The sequence below is a fragment of the Cuculus canorus genome, chromosome 9, assembly GCF_017976375.1.
Source record: "Cuculus canorus isolate bCucCan1 chromosome 9, bCucCan1.pri, whole genome shotgun sequence".
Taxonomy (NCBI): Eukaryota; Metazoa; Chordata; class Aves; order Cuculiformes; family Cuculidae; genus Cuculus; species Cuculus canorus.
The window spans coordinates 17,806,540-17,824,803 of NC_071409.1; the positions used below are offsets into that span (position 1 = coordinate 17,806,540).

Below are 18,264 nucleotides of genomic sequence, written 5' to 3' on the forward strand. Positions count from 1 at the left end.
ATTGGTATTAATATTTGCAAGTGTTAGGATTTGAACAATATCTCCTAACAGCGCGCCGGCTGCTTCTATCACAGGAATTTAGCATTTGATACTTCCTTTACATTTACCAAATATTTTAGCCTCAACTTGCTCAAAATTCTGAGAAGATGCTTCTGTTCATACTTTCCCATATGCCAGGCCAGCTGAAATAGTTGCCTGTTCCAGTTGGCAGAGCAGTTCTGCATCTCTGCAAAAATTTGGCATTTAATATCAACAATCAAAACCACAGCACTACAGAAAATGAACTACATTTCATCTCCTCCCACTAAATAATCTGCTATGTAGACAGATACTTTAGATGACCTCTTTTTCACATCATCTTTTGGTTTTTTTCAAGCCTCTGTCATCATCGCCTATATACATCAAATATACCAAAATATGTTATTGTACCTGTACTAGCTGGATTAAGTACTGAGACAATTTGTCATCTGTCAAGTACTTCTCAAGACACCGAACTGCAAAAGCTCGCACCATTGGATCTGGATAATTACAGTCCAAAAGCTCCATTGCTTGTTCTGGCTTGATCGGAGGCCAATCTTTTACCAAACAGTACATCTGTGGACAAGAATTCCAAGTACGTTACACATTTGCATTGATTAGGAACATGTTGTAATACAGAGCCATTAGAAGGTATCATCAGACACAAACTACATTTGAACAGAAGCTGTTTACTTGCAAGTCCTCCCTGAATAAACAATTTCATATTAGTTGCCAGCTGACTTTGTTATTATATCCACTATAAAAAGAATGGAAGCAAAACCTCATATTTAACTGTAATTGACAAATCAGCAACATAACAAGGAATCAAGTAATGCCACTGAGAGGAAATCTTAAGACACAGACTGAACTAGAGAACAAAAACTATGGACCAGACCAACCAATTACAGTGGCAACTTGAATCATCTAAGTTTTCATTCAACATATCGTGCGCACTTAATGTTTTTAACTTCCAGAAGTTTTCTTTAAAACAGCATATTATAAAGCTTCTTCAAAACTCTAAACTAATTCAGTGCTGTATCTTACCTGGGCCACTTCATCTCTAGAATTCCACTTAACAGACAAAAGTAATTTGGGCAGAATTTCTGGAGTATTCACACAATAGTGTCTGTGAAAGAGAAAAAAGTTATATGTACACAACGTCACTTTTGCTTCAATAACCATTCACTATGTCCCTTCAGTCTTGTGCTTTCCTCCATTGTCTGCAGAAGCTGATCAATACCATAAGGTGGTGTCAGGATCCATGCGTGAAGGTAAAGTTACAGCTGTGAGGAAAGCTCAAACCAATTCAACACCTTACTTTTTTCCATGTGTTTAAGCACCAAGACATACAACGCAGAATTGCTTTAAAGCCTTTTCTAAACACCAACAATACAGAATAAAGAAAAGGGAGCAAAATCCAAGACAATCATGACAAATTTGGAACAAATGGGGTGAAGTTTGACTGTGACAACAAGATTTTTTCTTTCGTTTGGTTTTTGGTTATCAATACCTGTGGCTCCATAGGAAGTCCTTCTCTTGCTCAGTGATTTCAGACAAAGGATCTCGAGTACATATGGCTCGCAGTTGCTCCTTGTCACTTTCTCTTAATTCATTATCTCTAGCTATTCTGTTACTCTGCAAAGAGAAAGCGATCCATTAACCCTCCACGCATTTCCTCCTGCCATACAACATACATGAAGTGGAGGATTTTAACAGCATAGCAACACTTCTAGCCTATGTCCCACAACAGTCTCTTGTTCCCTTTTGTTATACCTGAGGACTTAAAGTTTAAAAACAGAGAGAGATGAAAGACTAGGCTTTGATTTCTACAGCTGCTTTTAGTCATTACTGGGACAAGAACATTTCATCCAAATCAGCTGTGTGCAGAAGGAGCAGCAGTGGACATCTGATGAACAACATAATGCAGCACAAATTGGAAGTGGTCATTTCTGTTTCCAGTTTTGAGATTAGTCAGAGCTGCTAAAAGGAGTGAAAAGAATCAGAACCCAAAAAGCAGAATATGGGGGATGAAACTACATAAATAAAAGGTAGAACACCAGAGGAAAGCTTGAGTATGAGGAAGAATAGAAAACATTAACCAGAATTAGTTTAAGATATTCCCAAAGAAGACCAGAAAATGAACTAGTACAAACTGAAATTAGTTTTATCCAGGACTTCGTTTACAAGAACCACTTAAGACCAATGGCAAAGGTATCAAAACTACTACTTGACTTTTCACAGCTCATGTGCCAAGTTCAGTTTTTCTCCTACACTTGCCATTTCTTAGTTCATTTAATGATTTTTTTTTGGTTTTTTTTGCAAAGCAACATATGAAATGATGCAGTACCTGAGGTTTCAACTACAGAACCAACTGCATTGCAAAAAGAGAAATCTTAAGCAGCATATATTATCGCCTTTAGTATAAAATACAAGTGCAGTAAACAAGTTTGACACTTAAGATGAAGCGGTACCAGAAATTCTACAAGAAGTTCTACAAGAGCTGAACAGCGTTTTTACAGGAACTGAGCTTCGCCAGTTTTGTTGACAGAAATTTTCAACGGGTTGAACTAGTACTTCGAAAGAGAAATACCTACATGTCTTTGACAGAGTCTTTCCAAGGCATCTAGCTTTAAAAAAAAACCAAAAAACCCACACACCTGAAGAAATGAACAATCTGAAATTTCAGAGATATCAGAGCACCCTTTAAAAGGTGAAGTGGTGTTATTTCTAAGAACATGTACCAATACAGAAATAGTTGTCAGTTTATACCACAATATCTACTTCAGACGGGAAGTTTTCTACTTTACATCTAGCTTTAATTACATAAATTATGTGTTCTCATGATAGGTTCACTACTATTAATGGGGCAAGAATATTCTGGCCTTCAAGCTTACAGCTTTGCTTATCAATATTAAGGTATGACTTGATCAACTCACTGAATTTTTAGAACCTTGCTCTGTTAGTAGTGTGATGTAGTGAGATCTTAATGCACCAACATGTTTTCTGTAATTACCATTCGTAAGCACAAGTACTGGACTTAAAAGTAAGGGAAAATATCCAGGACTACATTCTATGTGGTACAGGAAAATTTTAAGAACACATTCTTAAATATTACAGTAGGGATACAATGCAAGTAGCAAAGCCAGAGACATTCAGTACGGAAGTTAATTCATAAATGACTCTATAATCACCCTACTCCTGCCATAAGATCAATTGTTTGATACTGAACAAGAGATTAATTGTATATATTAATCTTGATTCTGAAAGAGTCATCCCAAAGAGTAAGTGAAAGTCAAAAAAGTATAAAATGTACCTGCATAGCGGGTGAGAAAGATCATAGTTTAGGTCAAGCCCAGAAGGAAAATGCATTTATCCTGTTGCGGTCAACACCAAAAACTTGAAATTCTATGAATTGTGGGACAGTAAATTAGATTTAATATTTGATAAATCTTTCATAATTGAGATACTAATGGACCTAAAAATGATTTCTTTTAAGTCTGTATTACTTGACCTCAAATGCAGTGTAATGCATTTCAAGGTTAAACAAAAAGAAGTTACACTGTTTGTATCGCAACAAAAAATTCTATGTAGAAATCATACCTCAGAGATTGCTTTGCTATTTTGGCTGTTCCAGACAAGCATTTTTTACTGCTTTCAGTTATGGTCAATGCTACACAGTAATCCAGTAACAGATTTTGTAACAAGTAACAACACATTGCCTGTTAACTCCTTAACTTTAGTCAATATTACAAACAGCTATAAATACAATACCCGAACAAAAAAAGTTTGGCTTTAGACCTGAAGATATCGTACATTAAAAGATAAACGGGACAAATACAATACTAAGGCATAACAGCAATGTTCAAACTTACTAAGTGTTTAATGAAATATAATTTAAGAAAGGATAAGTAATGAGAGAATTTTTTCAGACAAACAGGAAGGGTTGAAAGAAAAGCAGCATGAATAATGAGACAGACCAAAGCAGTGATATATAGTCTGTTTCCCTGTCCCCTTGATATTAGTAGACTTTCTCCATATTTACCACTACGACCACCTTCTACCATTTTGTAAGGATTATCACAAAAAAAAGACCATAATTTGAGACTTTATTCTACCTCAGATTTTTTTTTCAAATTGCAAAGTGTAAATTGATCTTTGCTTTGTCACTGAAGTAAGAGCTTATTCTTCTCATCATTTTCTATTTTGGCCTACAGATGGAACAAAAATGAGGTCAGCATACGTAAGCCCAGGTAATAGGCTGTGTTATAGCAAAGGAATGTTATTTACTAAGAAGCCAGATGTTCTTAAACACTTAAGAGCCCTGCAGCACTGCTCAGTCACCATACATATCATAAGCAGATACACCACTCTGTTGGACTTCTTGTAGAACAGCAAATCAAATGCCTACAACCCTTTGTTCAAGTTACGTTGAGATGGAACCATTGCAAGTATCACCAGAATTCCCAAACTGGAAGCTTATTTACACCTACGCACTCTTTGGCAAACTTTCCACTCTGAGACTCTTCTCCACACAGAAGCTCTTTTGGGGAACCTCTCAAGTCTTTGAACCAGCCTCCAGAAGAAAATGTAAAACATATCATCTAATTTCACAGCCTTTCTTTAAAATACTTAGCATTTTTAGCTTTATTGCTTTCCTCTTTCTCTCTTTTTAATAATCCCAAGCGTATTTTAAGAAAGCTCCAAACCTCACCAAAAAGCCAAATTGTCAGCACACAGATTTCCTCATGGAAGAGAGGAGATAAAGAACTACACTCACATGTATGCCTATCAATTTCCTTAGCATTCCCTGTACTCACTGTCATAAGCAGCCCATGAAACAGCTAGTGAAGAGTTACAAGTACCTTTAAGTTACAAAAGAAAGCCTACCTGTAGACATGAAATCGCAACAAAATAAAACAGTATCACTGAAGGCAAATTACAACTTTTGAAAAGGAAAACTAGGTAGTTCAGACACCTGAATCAGCAATATAAGAAATATCAACAATTTGCATAGTACAACAGTTTAAAGTGTTCTGGGTGGTCAGTGAAGCATTAGGTCAGTTTACTGGTAATACAAAGAAATGAGAATGTATTACTCACTTTGCTAAATACAAACAAAAAAAAAATTTTTTCTTCCTTTTACAATAAATCAGGATACACAAATAATATAAAGGACCTGTGACACACTCAACTCTAGAATTTAATGATGCTGGTGGCTGGAATTAGATGCTATATATAGATTCTTAAAAATTACTAGTTAGGATTTTGCATCAAATGCTAAAGGAGCACAAATTTTCTTTAACAATCAACTCTAAATTCAAGTATAAATATTACCCTTTTTTAATAGAAAGGTAAGTAATTTTTAAACAGTTTAAAAAGCTTTTTATTTTTCATTATTATACTAAGTAAAAAAATAATACTTTTTTATTTCAGTAGCTGTTGTTGGAAGGGGAGTTTGCCTTACCAGCCCTGCACAGCTGTAGTTAAACCCCAGTTCACGTGATATAGTCCAATTGGCATGTTCTTCGATCACCGTCATATCTGGAAACTTTACAGGATTGCTAAACCAATCAAATTCCAGCTCTAAACATGGAGTTTCCTATATAAAGGGAATTTGAATTAGTTTTTCTGTACTAATCATAATACAGCATATTTTGAAAATGTATTCCTAAAGAGGAAACTACTATGCAAATACTAACCTTATTTGGATTTGATCCAGTAACACCAATAGGATTCAACAAATCCTCTAGCCCATGAGGTACTGCCCAAAGATTCAAAGCCATTTTCCCAGATACAAGAGTGTCTGTGTAATCAAACATGTTTATATTTCCCCAAGCCAGTGGACAATGCTCCTTAAAGAGATGAGAAGATGAGATTTCAGTGTCATCTGTTAATTACTGCAGTCAGAAGAAAGAGCAATTTTACCCCAGAGAAAGCTGTTAGATTCCCAGATTACCGTATTTTTCTAGGAATGACTGTTACAGCGGTCATTTTTTCAGAATTTTAGCAAAACTCTTGCAAACATAAGCTAACATTTTTCCCCACATCAAATAACTGTTTTGAGTTTTTTTGACAGATAGAAACTTTTTACCAAGGCCTGTAGTGACAATGGTTAACGGTTTTAAACCAAAAAAGAATAAGTTTAGATTATACATCAGAATTTTCTATAAGATTTATAAACCTGGTTGCAGACAAAATAATATACAGGACCTGTGACACACTCAACCCTAGAATTTAATGATGCTGGTGGCTGGAATTAGATGCTATATATAGATTCTTAAAAATCACTAGTTAGGATCTTGTATCAAATGCTAAAGCAGCACTAATTTTCTTTACTTTAACAACCAACTCTAAATTCAAGTATAAATATTACCCTTTTTTAGTAAATAGGTAAGTATTTTTTAAACAGTTTAAAAACTTGAGTTTAAAGGGATTTGCACCTCAAAAGACTTATCACTGATTTTTGAATCTGGCAGTACAGTATAGACACTATTTACAACATTAAATAGATAAGGTTTTCTCCGTGTTAGATATTTGATTTCTGACTATGAAAAAGTGGTAATGTGAATTAGATACAAGAAAGTAAAGAACTTCTATTTTAATCAGATTCAAATCAAACATTGGATTAAGACTCATTGCCAGGACAGCATTTACCAAACATCTTCCCAAACTTGATTTAAATAGCTTTCGTTCGTTACTGTATTAGAAGCCATTAAGTATTTTACCTCTTTAGCACCTTTCCGGCCTTTAACAGAACAGATAGAAAGGCAGAGTCGAGCAGCACGTGGAAGATCAGGAATGTACATGTCATACAAGAGCCATTCATTCCATCTGTAAGATTTAAAAAGCAGAACAAAATTATGTTAAAGGGCAGTGTGGGCCAACTGCGTTCGATCAACAGTTATACTAAAAAGCATTTGTTGTATTCCTACCTAAACTCGGTATGTGTTTAAGAGTACGCTTTCTTACTGAAGGAGGGCCCTCCTACATGCATTTGACCACATCTAATCCTCTGGGAAATGAAAATTTCCCTGATCAGCCTTCTAGCATCAACACTGTTTGAAAAGTCACACTAGGTTTAATTCCTGCAAACTGAGTAATAGGTTCCTTCACTTTCACTCCTGGCCACCTACTGACTGCAACTGACAGTGCAGGAGAAACCTAGAGATGGTGGATTTGCTTACGAGCTACACTAATGTAAGGTTCAGCTTGTGAAATATTTTTCACTTCAGGGCAAAAAAGCAAGCAGGAAAAAATGTAGCATAGCTTTCAGAACTCAACTTAATGTGAACTGCTAGAAAATAGAAAGATAACTGCAAGACGGGACTACAACACAGAAATAACACAGAAATCCAAAACAATATACCTAATCAGATATTATTCTATTTACCATAGTAAAAAGAGCACAGACTGGTTCTACAAGAATACATATTTTGTTTTCATGAACTTCTCTAAGTAGACTTTATATCTCAACTGGCAGAACTCTGCTTTTGAAGTGCAATTTCTGAACACAATTTATTTTCCTAAGCAGACTGCCACGCTGTATTTTCTCAGTCGGAAGAGGCAGCAGCTTCTAAGGTCAGTATTAATTTTTCAACGTGTCTGTAGGTACTGAAAGCCCAGTTTTACAAGGAAATAACTGCCCAAGCCCCTCTCCAAGAATAAAGAAATTGGTAGATAAACTTTAATTCAGTTTTTCTATGTGTTCATTTCATATAATACAGATCTCTGTGATTACATCTATGTTTTAAAGCCAGGCTCTTCACTGCCTTTCCAAGAAGATCATCTCTCTAAAACAGTTAAACTATCAGTTCAAATATAGCTTTCTTTGGGAAATTCAGAGGGAGAAGCTATTTTTCAGTAACTGCATATATTATTAGGCTCTCTAATTTTAACACCTAATCACATTAATAGAAGATGCACAGATACAATTTGAAACTTTCAAAGCAATGAAGTCAGACAGAAAATGCAAATCAAGAACAACTTCTTAACACATGCTGCAGCAGATGCTGAAATTTCACACCTCCTTATTAGTCAGTTATGGGCAGAAATTCAACATCTTTTAGATACTTTTTCTCAATATGTTTACTTATGCTCATATGAAGCTTCTTTTCACACACTAACAGCATCTCAAAGATCATGTGATTCATTTCTCCAGTTAATATTAATGGTTGGCCAAATCTCCTGAAAACAGCCAGCCCAGAGCTGGCAGTGACTTCCATGTTAGCAGATGAAACCCAGGGGTTCTTCTTTAGTAGACACTATACAACCTCACCAAAACAAATTTGCAGGTTACATTACATCACACTGCCTCATGCTGAAGGTGAAATCTGAACCCACAACTGGAACAGTTGCTATTGATCCAGTCAAAAACAGAGCTCAGTCGCCCAGAGCTACACCGATTTCACAGTATTCATGAGTAATTCTATTGGAGTATCAGAGATAACTGCAAATCCACATGTAAAACAGATCTGCTTAGGAAAGAAACTATAATGTTATATGCAACAAGACAAAATACTTATATTTTAATTCTGTTTATAAATACAGGATTAGGTAAAAATGTCCTTATAAAACTTAAGGCAAGGAATTCCCAGCAAGAAGCTCTATTTCTATAATAGCTAAGCCAAGACTTTACTTGTTCGTTTCAGTGCTATCATTTATGTTGCCCTGGAAGTCAACAACTCTATTGTTGTTCAGTACTTAGCTTACCTGGGGTTAGAACAAGGTACCCTCTGAGTATTCACATTGTCACACAAAGGTTCCCCTCCATGGTAGATACCTGTTCTAACATAGATCTGAAAACAATGTTAATATTAGTACTATCTTTGAAATGTTACCATACGCAAATTTTTTTCACTGCTATCAACACAGACTGTGATTACAACACATTACCCCTTGATCTCCATCAAGTAAAAGACCAAAACCAAAACAGAAAACTAAATAGCCTCACCTCCTCAACCCAAATTCACCTGTGTAGGGTATGAAGAACACCATATAACCATACCCTTCAAGAAAAAATGTTTTGGTCTTCTTCATCAATTGCAAAACTAACCCTTAAAAATACAACAATAAACTGGAAAGTCTAAAGAAACCTGGAATTTATTTTCAACTCTTCCTGAGCCAAGGTGTAGTGAACAAGAAGACCAAACAAATTCTGAGAAAATTAAGAGAGCCAGGCTTGCAGTATGACCTCAATGGGACTGGACCCTACCTGCCTCTTCTTGATTTTCCCAGACCTCCCTTTTTAAAAACAAAGTTAGGAGCATGCTTAGACATAATAATAAATAACAACAGGGGTTTTGTTCTTCTATCCATTACATACTCAGCTGAAGTGAACTACGCAAACTGAGTTCTGTTCCTATCAAGCAGAATATTTAACTAAATACCACAACTCGTGCCTTTTAAGCAGTACACAAAAGTTTACAGATGCTGAAACATAGCTGTATTTTTTAGAATTGAGTACTTAAATTTAAATAACAAAGGGGTCTAATTTTCTAACATATTTAATACCATCTCTTTTCCAATGTAAACATAGAACAGAAAACTCAGGAGGGAAACCATGAGTTGCTGAAAACCATATACAATGTCATATGGCATTTGCCTTACCTTGTCTATGTCTCTAATGTTCACATTTACATAGGTTGCACAGAGGATTCTTATTCTGAGAGCACTATTAATAGTCCAGAGGGATTTGGCTGTAGCTTCTCCATTCATGTAGGGTGTAGCTGTAGAGATACGCCTGGAATAAGATGGCATTGTAAAGGTGTCCAGTGGTAGCTGGGTATATAGGCTTTCCTTAGCCATGAGCATCAGATTGGGCATGCGACCAAGCATTATACAGCTTCTTATATACTGCAACAAAACAAAACCAAAATTTATTATGCTTTCAAGCGTATGCTCTTAGTAATCTATACCTTAAAGCATTCAAGAAAAGTAAAAGCCTATTTATAGTTATCATTGTTCCCGTATGCACACTCTCTACACTGTTGACAGTTATAACATCCAATAGTTTAAACACGTTGTTAGGTAGAATTGCACAGTAGTGCTTTATACTGACTTTGATATGAATAATGTCTACACCAGTGGAAGGCGGAACTGGAGATAGAGAACAGAGCTGACAAAATAACAAGTCAGGTTTCTTGCAGTGCCCCTTAGCTGTGGTGTAGTGCAGCACAAGGCAAACAGCTTCCAGACTAGAGCTGTTCCTGGAAGCAGTTGAGCTGCTTTTGCATAGGCTATGGCTGTACTAGTCTGCTGTGCGGACCTAGCGCGGCGGACACTGGGACTCCCAGCTGCAGGCAGAGAGCACAAGACAAATGACAGATGCAGACATTTTTAGTTCAGTTGTGCTTAATACCTTATATGCTAAGCACCGATCCTGACAGACTCTAGCTGTAAGCCTTTATGGTATCCATTCAGGACTGAGGGCTTAAGAGCATTTAGTCTGGCAGCAGTACCACAAAATACAACGCGCTGAGACAGGTCCAGCCGTGGAGTGTAATTAGCAAGCTCTTTTACAGCACAGAAAAGGCATAGCAGATACTTCTGAAGAAACAACACTAGATCAAATAGATCTAGTGTTTGATCTCAAGATGACTGTACAAAATTATTCATGTATGCCTGCACTTGTTCCCCAGCTCCCAAGAAATAGAGCTGCTTTTCCCATTATTCAGGATTCCCCAGCCCCCTTCTCACCCATTGCTCTGGAAAGTCAACCATTTTAGACGAAGGAATGGAAGCTATTTATTAGAACAATACATTCCTCAAAGAGGAAGCAGTGGCAGTCTGTCAGGAAATCTACAGGGTAACATTGTTGTCTGCCCCACAGAGTGCTGCTCAGATGCTGTTCTGTCAGCAGTTCTGCCTCACACTCACAGCACTGACAAAATCCCTGCAGTGAAGGACAGCCAGCCACAAGGAAGATTTAACAATGATTTATGCAGTGCTGGAAATTTATCACTCCTTTAATAAGTTAAAATTTTGAAGATGTAGAGTAACAGTAAAAAAGTTTCCCTAGATTTTTTCCACCACTAAAATGGGAATGGACAAGATTCATAGTAGCCATGGTTGCCTCAATTTAAGTTGTGATTGAATTTCCGTTTGCATTACAGCAACCCCATTCAAGCATAACTCATCTCTTGCCATCAGAAATCTAAGATATTTCTGAAAGTACCTACCACTGATTTATTGCTAATAGTAGAGATAAAGTATTTCATTCAAAGAACAAAAAATACACTAGTAATATAAATTCTAATTTAAATTATCTTTTCTCTCCTCCTTTCTTTAGAAGGGTATACAGCAACAAATATGCACACTACTCTCATGCATTAGCCAATTAGTTTAAAAGATGTATATGCTTTTACCTCCTATGTTTTGGATAATTTAATTAAAAAGCAAGCCAGTCATAAACTTGATCACTTTTGTCATTCACAATTTTGGATTGTTTTAGTGCATGTCAAAATAGATCCACTATGTTACTCACCTTATACTGGCTCAGCGGATATTTTTCTAACAAATATTCATCACAACCACACACTTTTAAAATATATTTGCCCTGGTATTCCAAGACGCAAAGTTTCAGTTGTTCAGATGACAGCAACATACTTCGTGTTTTCTTCCTAATTGCTTCAGCAATAACTTGCTCAGGCACACAGTCATGATTGATTTTTAAGGTGTATTTCTGCTTATCGTTGTTTGGTGAGACTATTACCCATATTACCACTATAATTTGCCCTAGAACAAATGTAAAATAAGGTTAGGACTATAATTTTCAATACAGCTTCGAAACAAAATAAAACAAAAAAACCCCCAAACCCAAAATAAACAACTCTAGTCCCTCCAACATAGAGAATTGCTTAAAGTAGTACTGAAGAAAGATGTAGACAAGATTCATAGCCCAAACTGATAGAAGGTTTATAACTTCTGCAAGGAACTACATGTACTTGGTTTAGTTTTTATTCTAGCATAAATTCAAACTTTTATGACTTGAGATTAATAATATTTTTATTAATCTAATGCTACCGGCTCTTTCGTTTTCAAGAAAACAGTAGTTAATTGTTTCGTATTTGAAGACTGCAGATAACTCAGTCTATCATTTAGTAGTGGACAGGTACAGTTAGAATTGACGATCTCAAAGGTCTTTTCCAACCTAATGATTCTATGATTCAGTACCACTTAATTCCACATTTCTGAGTGTCAAAGGAAAATGTAAAGCTAACAAGCTGTTTCTGCCCTTAAGAAAAAAATCACATCTCTTTACCAAGTTACATTTCAAGATTAAGTTATTAAAATAGAAAAAAAATGTAATTTTAAGTGTTGTTGTCTTCCTTTTGAATCTACACTCTATCAAGAAAGTTATTCTGAATAACTTAAGGCATACGATATAGCTGGAGTGCACTAAACATGGTAAGCAAAACAGTGATTAACTCCGTCACCAACTGTACTCCTTGATTTCAATCACTGAAAAAAAAAACCATTATGTTTCTACTACAAATATTCATCTTACCTTTATCTAGTTTATTGTATATGTGTTTGGGTAGCTCAGGTGAAGACTCTACGTTCGGAGGACAGACATATAACGCTCTACTATGTGGTGCATTGGCATCTCGAAGATCCACTGCTTCTTTACAAACATTAAGAATATTTCTTCTGAAGTCCTGTACTTCTGGATCCTTAACCATGTCAAATTCACAGACAGGCATGCCAATAGCAAAACCTACAGAATTGAGGAAGCATGTGGGAATAATTGTAACTAATAAAGAAAGCTAAATATTCCTTCTATCAGCGCCAGAAAAAGTATGTTTGAAGCAAAACATAATATAAAATATTTGTGTTAACCACTGGCTTCTGCTTGTATACATATTATTTTATTTCATTCAAGGACAAATCACTTCTAAAGTAAAGTGCACTCAGAAATCACAGAAAGACAGGTGTACATTCACTGAAGATCCTGGAAGCCTTAAATCACCACTCTCACAGCCAACACTTCTCCTGGAGGAAAAGGACAAACTTCCTCTGAAGTCAGCACAAAGTTTCCTAAACAGACCTGGCAGGATTCTTGGTGGCTGTTAGGACTATAATCAACTTTGCGTACAACTGAATGACAGCTATTCAATTTCTTTGATGAACTACAGCATTTAAAAATGTGACAAGCACTCAAAGAGACACTGAACTTAGTTCTTTGGCACAGATTCATACGATAGCAGTCTATTTCTCTCAGATCCTGTCTCAGATGCAATTCCATTTACTTTAATGAGTTTACAAGCATAAATAATTATTTATGCATGAATGTTCAAATGGAAACTTTCAATTGCCCAGTTGCATGGTTAGCTAACCACTGTTCTCCTTAAGTCCTGAACAGGCTAGGGTTTACAAAACAGAAGTAGTTTACTTATGATGCACTCATAACAATTAAATAATTTAACAATTAGGAGCACCCCAGAACAAGTATTTCCAGTTGACAAGTCTCCACTGCTGCAATGTACATCTGTTAGGAACTAAATGAGAATGTTTGTACTGCCCGAATTTACATACCTAGTCCAGTGTTGAAATATATGCTAGTCTCTCTGCGCTGTCTCAGTGGATAATGGAAAATGATAAGCTACTCCAGTGATGATTCAAAACATCACAGTTTGTCTCCACTCTGCCCATACAACATCAGATGGTTTTGTTTCCCTCCCCTTTCTGCACTCTTTTTGTTGAAAGGGGTGAGGGCTACCTCATTCCTAAAATTTTACTTTCTAAGCAAGACAGAGCAGTGTCAAAAAAATTTGGTATTGCAAATGTGGTTTAAGATTTGTATTAAAATCCAGAATTTACAGTTCTATAAACTTCAAAACAAGGTGATTGACTTCCTAAACGACAGAACGGGCTTCACTCTGTAATAATATGAAATCCTGCCAGTAAGGAACAAGCAAAACCATCCTCTAACCCACATACTACTACAAATATGTACAAACCAAATACTCTCCATGTGAATGTAGTGTTTACAGAACAGCAAAAAAAGTTTAAATCACAGTTAATCAATGTCAGCTTTAGTATGATCAGCACCTTTGGACATTCGATGCAACAACTTAAAGGAAATGCAAACTTTGACAGACACATGTGACAAACACCCCTTTCAATTCTTTGGTTTGTATTTTGAAGAAAAGCCAGTTAAACAGATTAGCTATATTTAAATAAAGATCATCTCACCTATTTCTCTATTAAGAATCTTTTCTTCTCTGTTACCTACTGGTTCAATGACTTTTAAAAACGGCTGAAAAAGTCGCAGGTCACAAAGTCTCCGTGTTTCATCAAAAAACTCTTCTCTTTCTGCTTCTTGTGTAACACTTACAAAAATGTAAGAAGATTCATCTTGAAGAAGCTGATAGAGAGGGTATTTCCTTGCTTCTTTAAAGAGTTCATGTTTAATAGTTAGTAAAGTGGCCTCACGGAGGCATTCTAGAGTCACTATCATTCCGTTTGGGAGAAGACACTCCACGAGGATCCTCGGTGGCATCAAGTGGATGCCCCATAGTTCGCCAGATGATGGTCGTGGAGGCATTTTGAAGTCTTCAGATAACTTTACACTGGAAGTTTTTCAAGCAGTGATTCGTACAAGCAAACCTATGTAAAAATCAGAAATTTAAACATTGAAGTCTAAAATCTGAACATCATAAGGAATTTCAGATAAAATTTTTCCAACACCACTTACAGTTGTAGATGAATATTCACGGCTATGTTTTACACCATATAAAGGAAAAACATTTGATAAAACTGCTGTCCAAGGAACTTATATTTAATGTAAATATCTACTCAAATAAATTTAATAGCAGAATCACATTAGTGTGGGGAAAAAAAAAAAAGAAAACCCCAAAACACATACGGCCTTAAAAAACAGACGATTAATTTTTTAACTTGAAGTTTATAATTTATTATTAGAAAACAATAGCATGGGGGATGAAAATAGCTAATACTCAAATTATTATTATAGCAATTTCTAGGCATATCTCAAAGCCAGTTCTTCACATTTTTAATTGGGAAAGAGAAACATTTATTACCATTCGGACAAGATACAAACCATCAGCTCTGCCCAGTTCAGCCAAATCAATGCTTAATTTTTTTTTTTTAAAACACCCTTTTTTTCATTCCAAAACTCTTAAGCATTCAAACACCACTAACATAGTAGTTCGAAGTATTTACTAAAATCTCTGTGCTTGATTTTAAGAATCCATGTACACAAACTTAGGTTTAGATATTTTAGATCAGTATAAACTACTTACACCACCACTGAACTCTTCTCCATGAATGAGATGGAACAACTGAGCTCCATTAACACTTTTTCGTTGGGCTTGTTTTATTTAGGATCAAGACCCCATTGTAGTTCCCTTTGGTAGCCACACCAATGTCTTTGCCAAGCCCAATGAAAGGAGTAGAACACGTGTCCGACCTTCTAGCAGCGCTGCCATATGCCAGCTTACAGAAGGCACAAGAAAAATTCTATCCGGAAAGAGCAGAGACATCTTGTAGCCCACTGGCCAAGAATAGATGCCAAAGAAAGACCATAAGAACTAGGCACGCACACAGTGATATTTCATCAATAAACTCTACTAATCACCACCTATTTTTCATTTCCTTAACCAGAAGCAGTATTTATGTATTTGTGACTCCTCCATCTGTCCTGAAAGCGCAGGGCTACGATAACAACGAGGCTACTATTCTAAAGCCATTCTTAGTCGACTCTTAAGCCAAGAACCCTCTTAGGGCTGCCCCTCTATCGTAGCTTCTTGCCTTAACAACTGAAAAGAGAGAAAACCTCAAACCAACAGTTTCACATCTCTTCTCTTTCGCCAATTTTCTGAAAGCTCCTGCTGTGGAAAAGCTGAGCTCTTTGCTCACTAAGTTTTTGCTGTATGTATTTATATATAAATATACATAAAGTTAAAAAATAAACATGTCAATAAACATACAAACCCCACCAAAGACCCTAATTTTTGCACTTCCATCCCTTGGTACTTATTTTGCATAAAGTTTTCTTCCAAGTACATCCAGTACCTGCTTTTTCCACACTTCAGTTCTTAAAAAGAAGCATTAGAATGGAAGCGATGTTTTCCCAAATCCACTGCTTCCTAAGCAACTCTGAGTAGCAAAAGGGTTGTCTTTTTTAATCCCTCCTTTGTAGTTGTAGTTTGGGCTTTTAAAAATATCAACAAAGGCACTAAAGTGCCACTGCAAGTTTAGAAAAATGCTTTCCCATCTAACACCTCATGCATATTTAGAAGGGCTTTGCAACTGTCTTCTTTTTAAAAAAGAGCTTAAATAAGCTATTTCATCTCCCTCATTGTCGTAAGTCTCTGGAGAGGATGCAGAAATGGGAAGTTCTAAGCACTCAGTGTATTTAAAGAGCCAAACTTGGAAAGCTTATCAATTACAAAACATTACAAATGAACCCAAATAACACCATTTAGAGAAACTTGGACAATTCCGAATTACTGATAACTATGCTCAGTTTACAGTTAAGAAAAAATACACAGAAAGTTAAACAGCATCTTTTGGATCAGGCAAAGCATGAACCAGACTCCCTATCCATACCGGTGAATCACACACTTACTTACACTACTTAATTACAAGTGTAGGCAGAAACACATTAGTGTTAAAGCATATACCAGCATAAAAAAAACCAAAACGAAACAAGGAACGTGCAGTCGTAAGAACCTTTCTATCCACACATACAAACAATGAAAAGATAGATGGACCATAATCAAATAAAGTATTCACAAGAAGGACTGAGTTCAAACCAGCCGTCAAAATTTTAAGTTCAGTTCTACAATCCTGTTGAGGCCCTGAACCGATGGCTGTAAGAGCCTATCTTCTCCCTGCCCAAGGTGTGCGTTTTCATTCTTTATCATGCTGGCGCTGGTGCTCCCCTAGCCAGCTCATTACAGGTCAGATGGATTAAAGGGGCAGGGAATTACTCACTTTTCCTTTTTTGGGTTAACTTCTGCTGTTTCACCTGCCTTATTGAGATCACCAAGGAGTCAGACAAATGCCAAGGTCTGCTCAGGGGAGTGAGCACCACTGCAGCAGTGCTGAGCCAGTTCAGCTTCAAGAATGGTTGTTCATTCTACTCAAGCTTTTCCTCCCTCTCCACCAATTACTGCTAACAAAGAAATAGAGGCAGGGCGGCGGGAGGTGGCGGGGGTACGACAACACACACATACATACTATGGCCTTTTAGACAAGTGCTTTTTCAAAACAGATGTCAATCGGCTTTTTAAAAATTCCAGCTGTTAAATGATAACTTTTTTTCAATATCATTTCTTTAAAGACTTGCAAAAGGTCCAAAAGGGACATCCTAAAATCTGCAATCCTTTTAGAGCAACGACACCAAATCAGCAGCTTTTCTTTTAAACCAGGATACAGACGTCTGCTGAAATGGTGCATGTAGTTATTCTGTGTGCAGATTCATTTTACTTGCACATGTAAGCACGCCTCCAGGGTTTGGATTTGGAAAGCAAAAATGTAAACAGAAATGTTTTGAAGTATAGTTGGCAGCTTGTGTTTCTGTGTATGCTTTCAAATCTGGAAGGCTGCCTGGAATAAATAGAATCAGTTCTCCAACAGTAAAAGGACTATAATTTTAAGAGAATTCTAGATATGTAATTTAAATCCAACTGAGGATACATGCAAACATTTCAAATGAAGACTACCTCACACCTGAAATCTCTGACTTTCCAAAAACACCTGGAACTTTTTTCCCATGCCAAAAGCTTTGGAATAGCACATGTGGTCAGAAAGGCCAAACTCAGATAGCCACTGATCAAATCGCGCTCTCTACAACTCAAGAGAGCCCTCCTGATCCACTCAGCACATTCTCCATCACTAACCTCGCTCAGCACCCAACCTAGAAGTGACTGAATTTTGAAACTCTATTCAAAAATAAGGACAAAAAAAGAGGGGAGTCAAGCAACATACCTCGCAAAATACTCATTCCTACTTGCTTCAACACATATCAATGCTAATTTATATAATCTGTTTTGATATACTATAGAAATCAGTACCAGTCTGATACAGGTGACACACTCCCAAAAAAGATTTAGAAGAGATTCAAAGTTTAGAAAATCTGGTTGTCATAAACTATGACAGTTTCATCACCTGACTGTGCAGAACAGCAGTAGCATGGTTAGCTCAGTTTCATTCTACTGTATCTTTTACTACTCACTGCCTACAACTATTATTCTAATGCCTTCTTGATAACATACAAAT

The 18,264-nt window shown here is 36.4% G+C and overlaps 1 protein-coding gene across 4 annotated transcripts in view; it reads right to left on the reverse strand.

Moving 5' to 3' along the window:
- The window catches only part of PIK3CA (phosphatidylinositol-4,5-bisphosphate 3-kinase catalytic subunit alpha), a 38,956-nt gene that overhangs the window by 7,626 nt on the left and 13,066 nt on the right, over window positions 1-18,264 (reverse strand). For 3 of the 4 annotated variants that reach the window (XM_054075027.1, XM_054075026.1, XM_054075025.1), the window contains exons 2-12: window positions 14,212-14,625; window positions 12,524-12,733; window positions 11,501-11,751; window positions 9,625-9,870; window positions 8,728-8,813; window positions 6,744-6,849; window positions 5,718-5,870; window positions 5,483-5,617; window positions 1,529-1,653; window positions 1,063-1,144; window positions 430-594 (exon numbers count right to left, since the gene is read on the reverse strand). In XM_054075027.1, the coding sequence (XP_053931002.1) occupies window positions 430-594; window positions 1,063-1,144; window positions 1,529-1,653; window positions 5,483-5,617; window positions 5,718-5,870; window positions 6,744-6,849; window positions 8,728-8,813; window positions 9,625-9,870; window positions 11,501-11,751; window positions 12,524-12,733; window positions 14,212-14,563 (1,911 nt within the window). In that variant the 5' untranslated portion in view covers window positions 14,564-14,625. Of the gene's footprint in view, window positions 1-429; window positions 595-1,062; window positions 1,145-1,528; window positions 1,654-5,482; window positions 5,618-5,717; window positions 5,871-6,743; window positions 6,850-8,727; window positions 8,814-9,624; window positions 9,871-11,500; window positions 11,752-12,523; window positions 12,734-14,211; window positions 14,626-15,281; window positions 15,941-18,264 lie in introns of those variants that run through there. The other variant, XM_054075028.1, reaches the window with a different exon arrangement.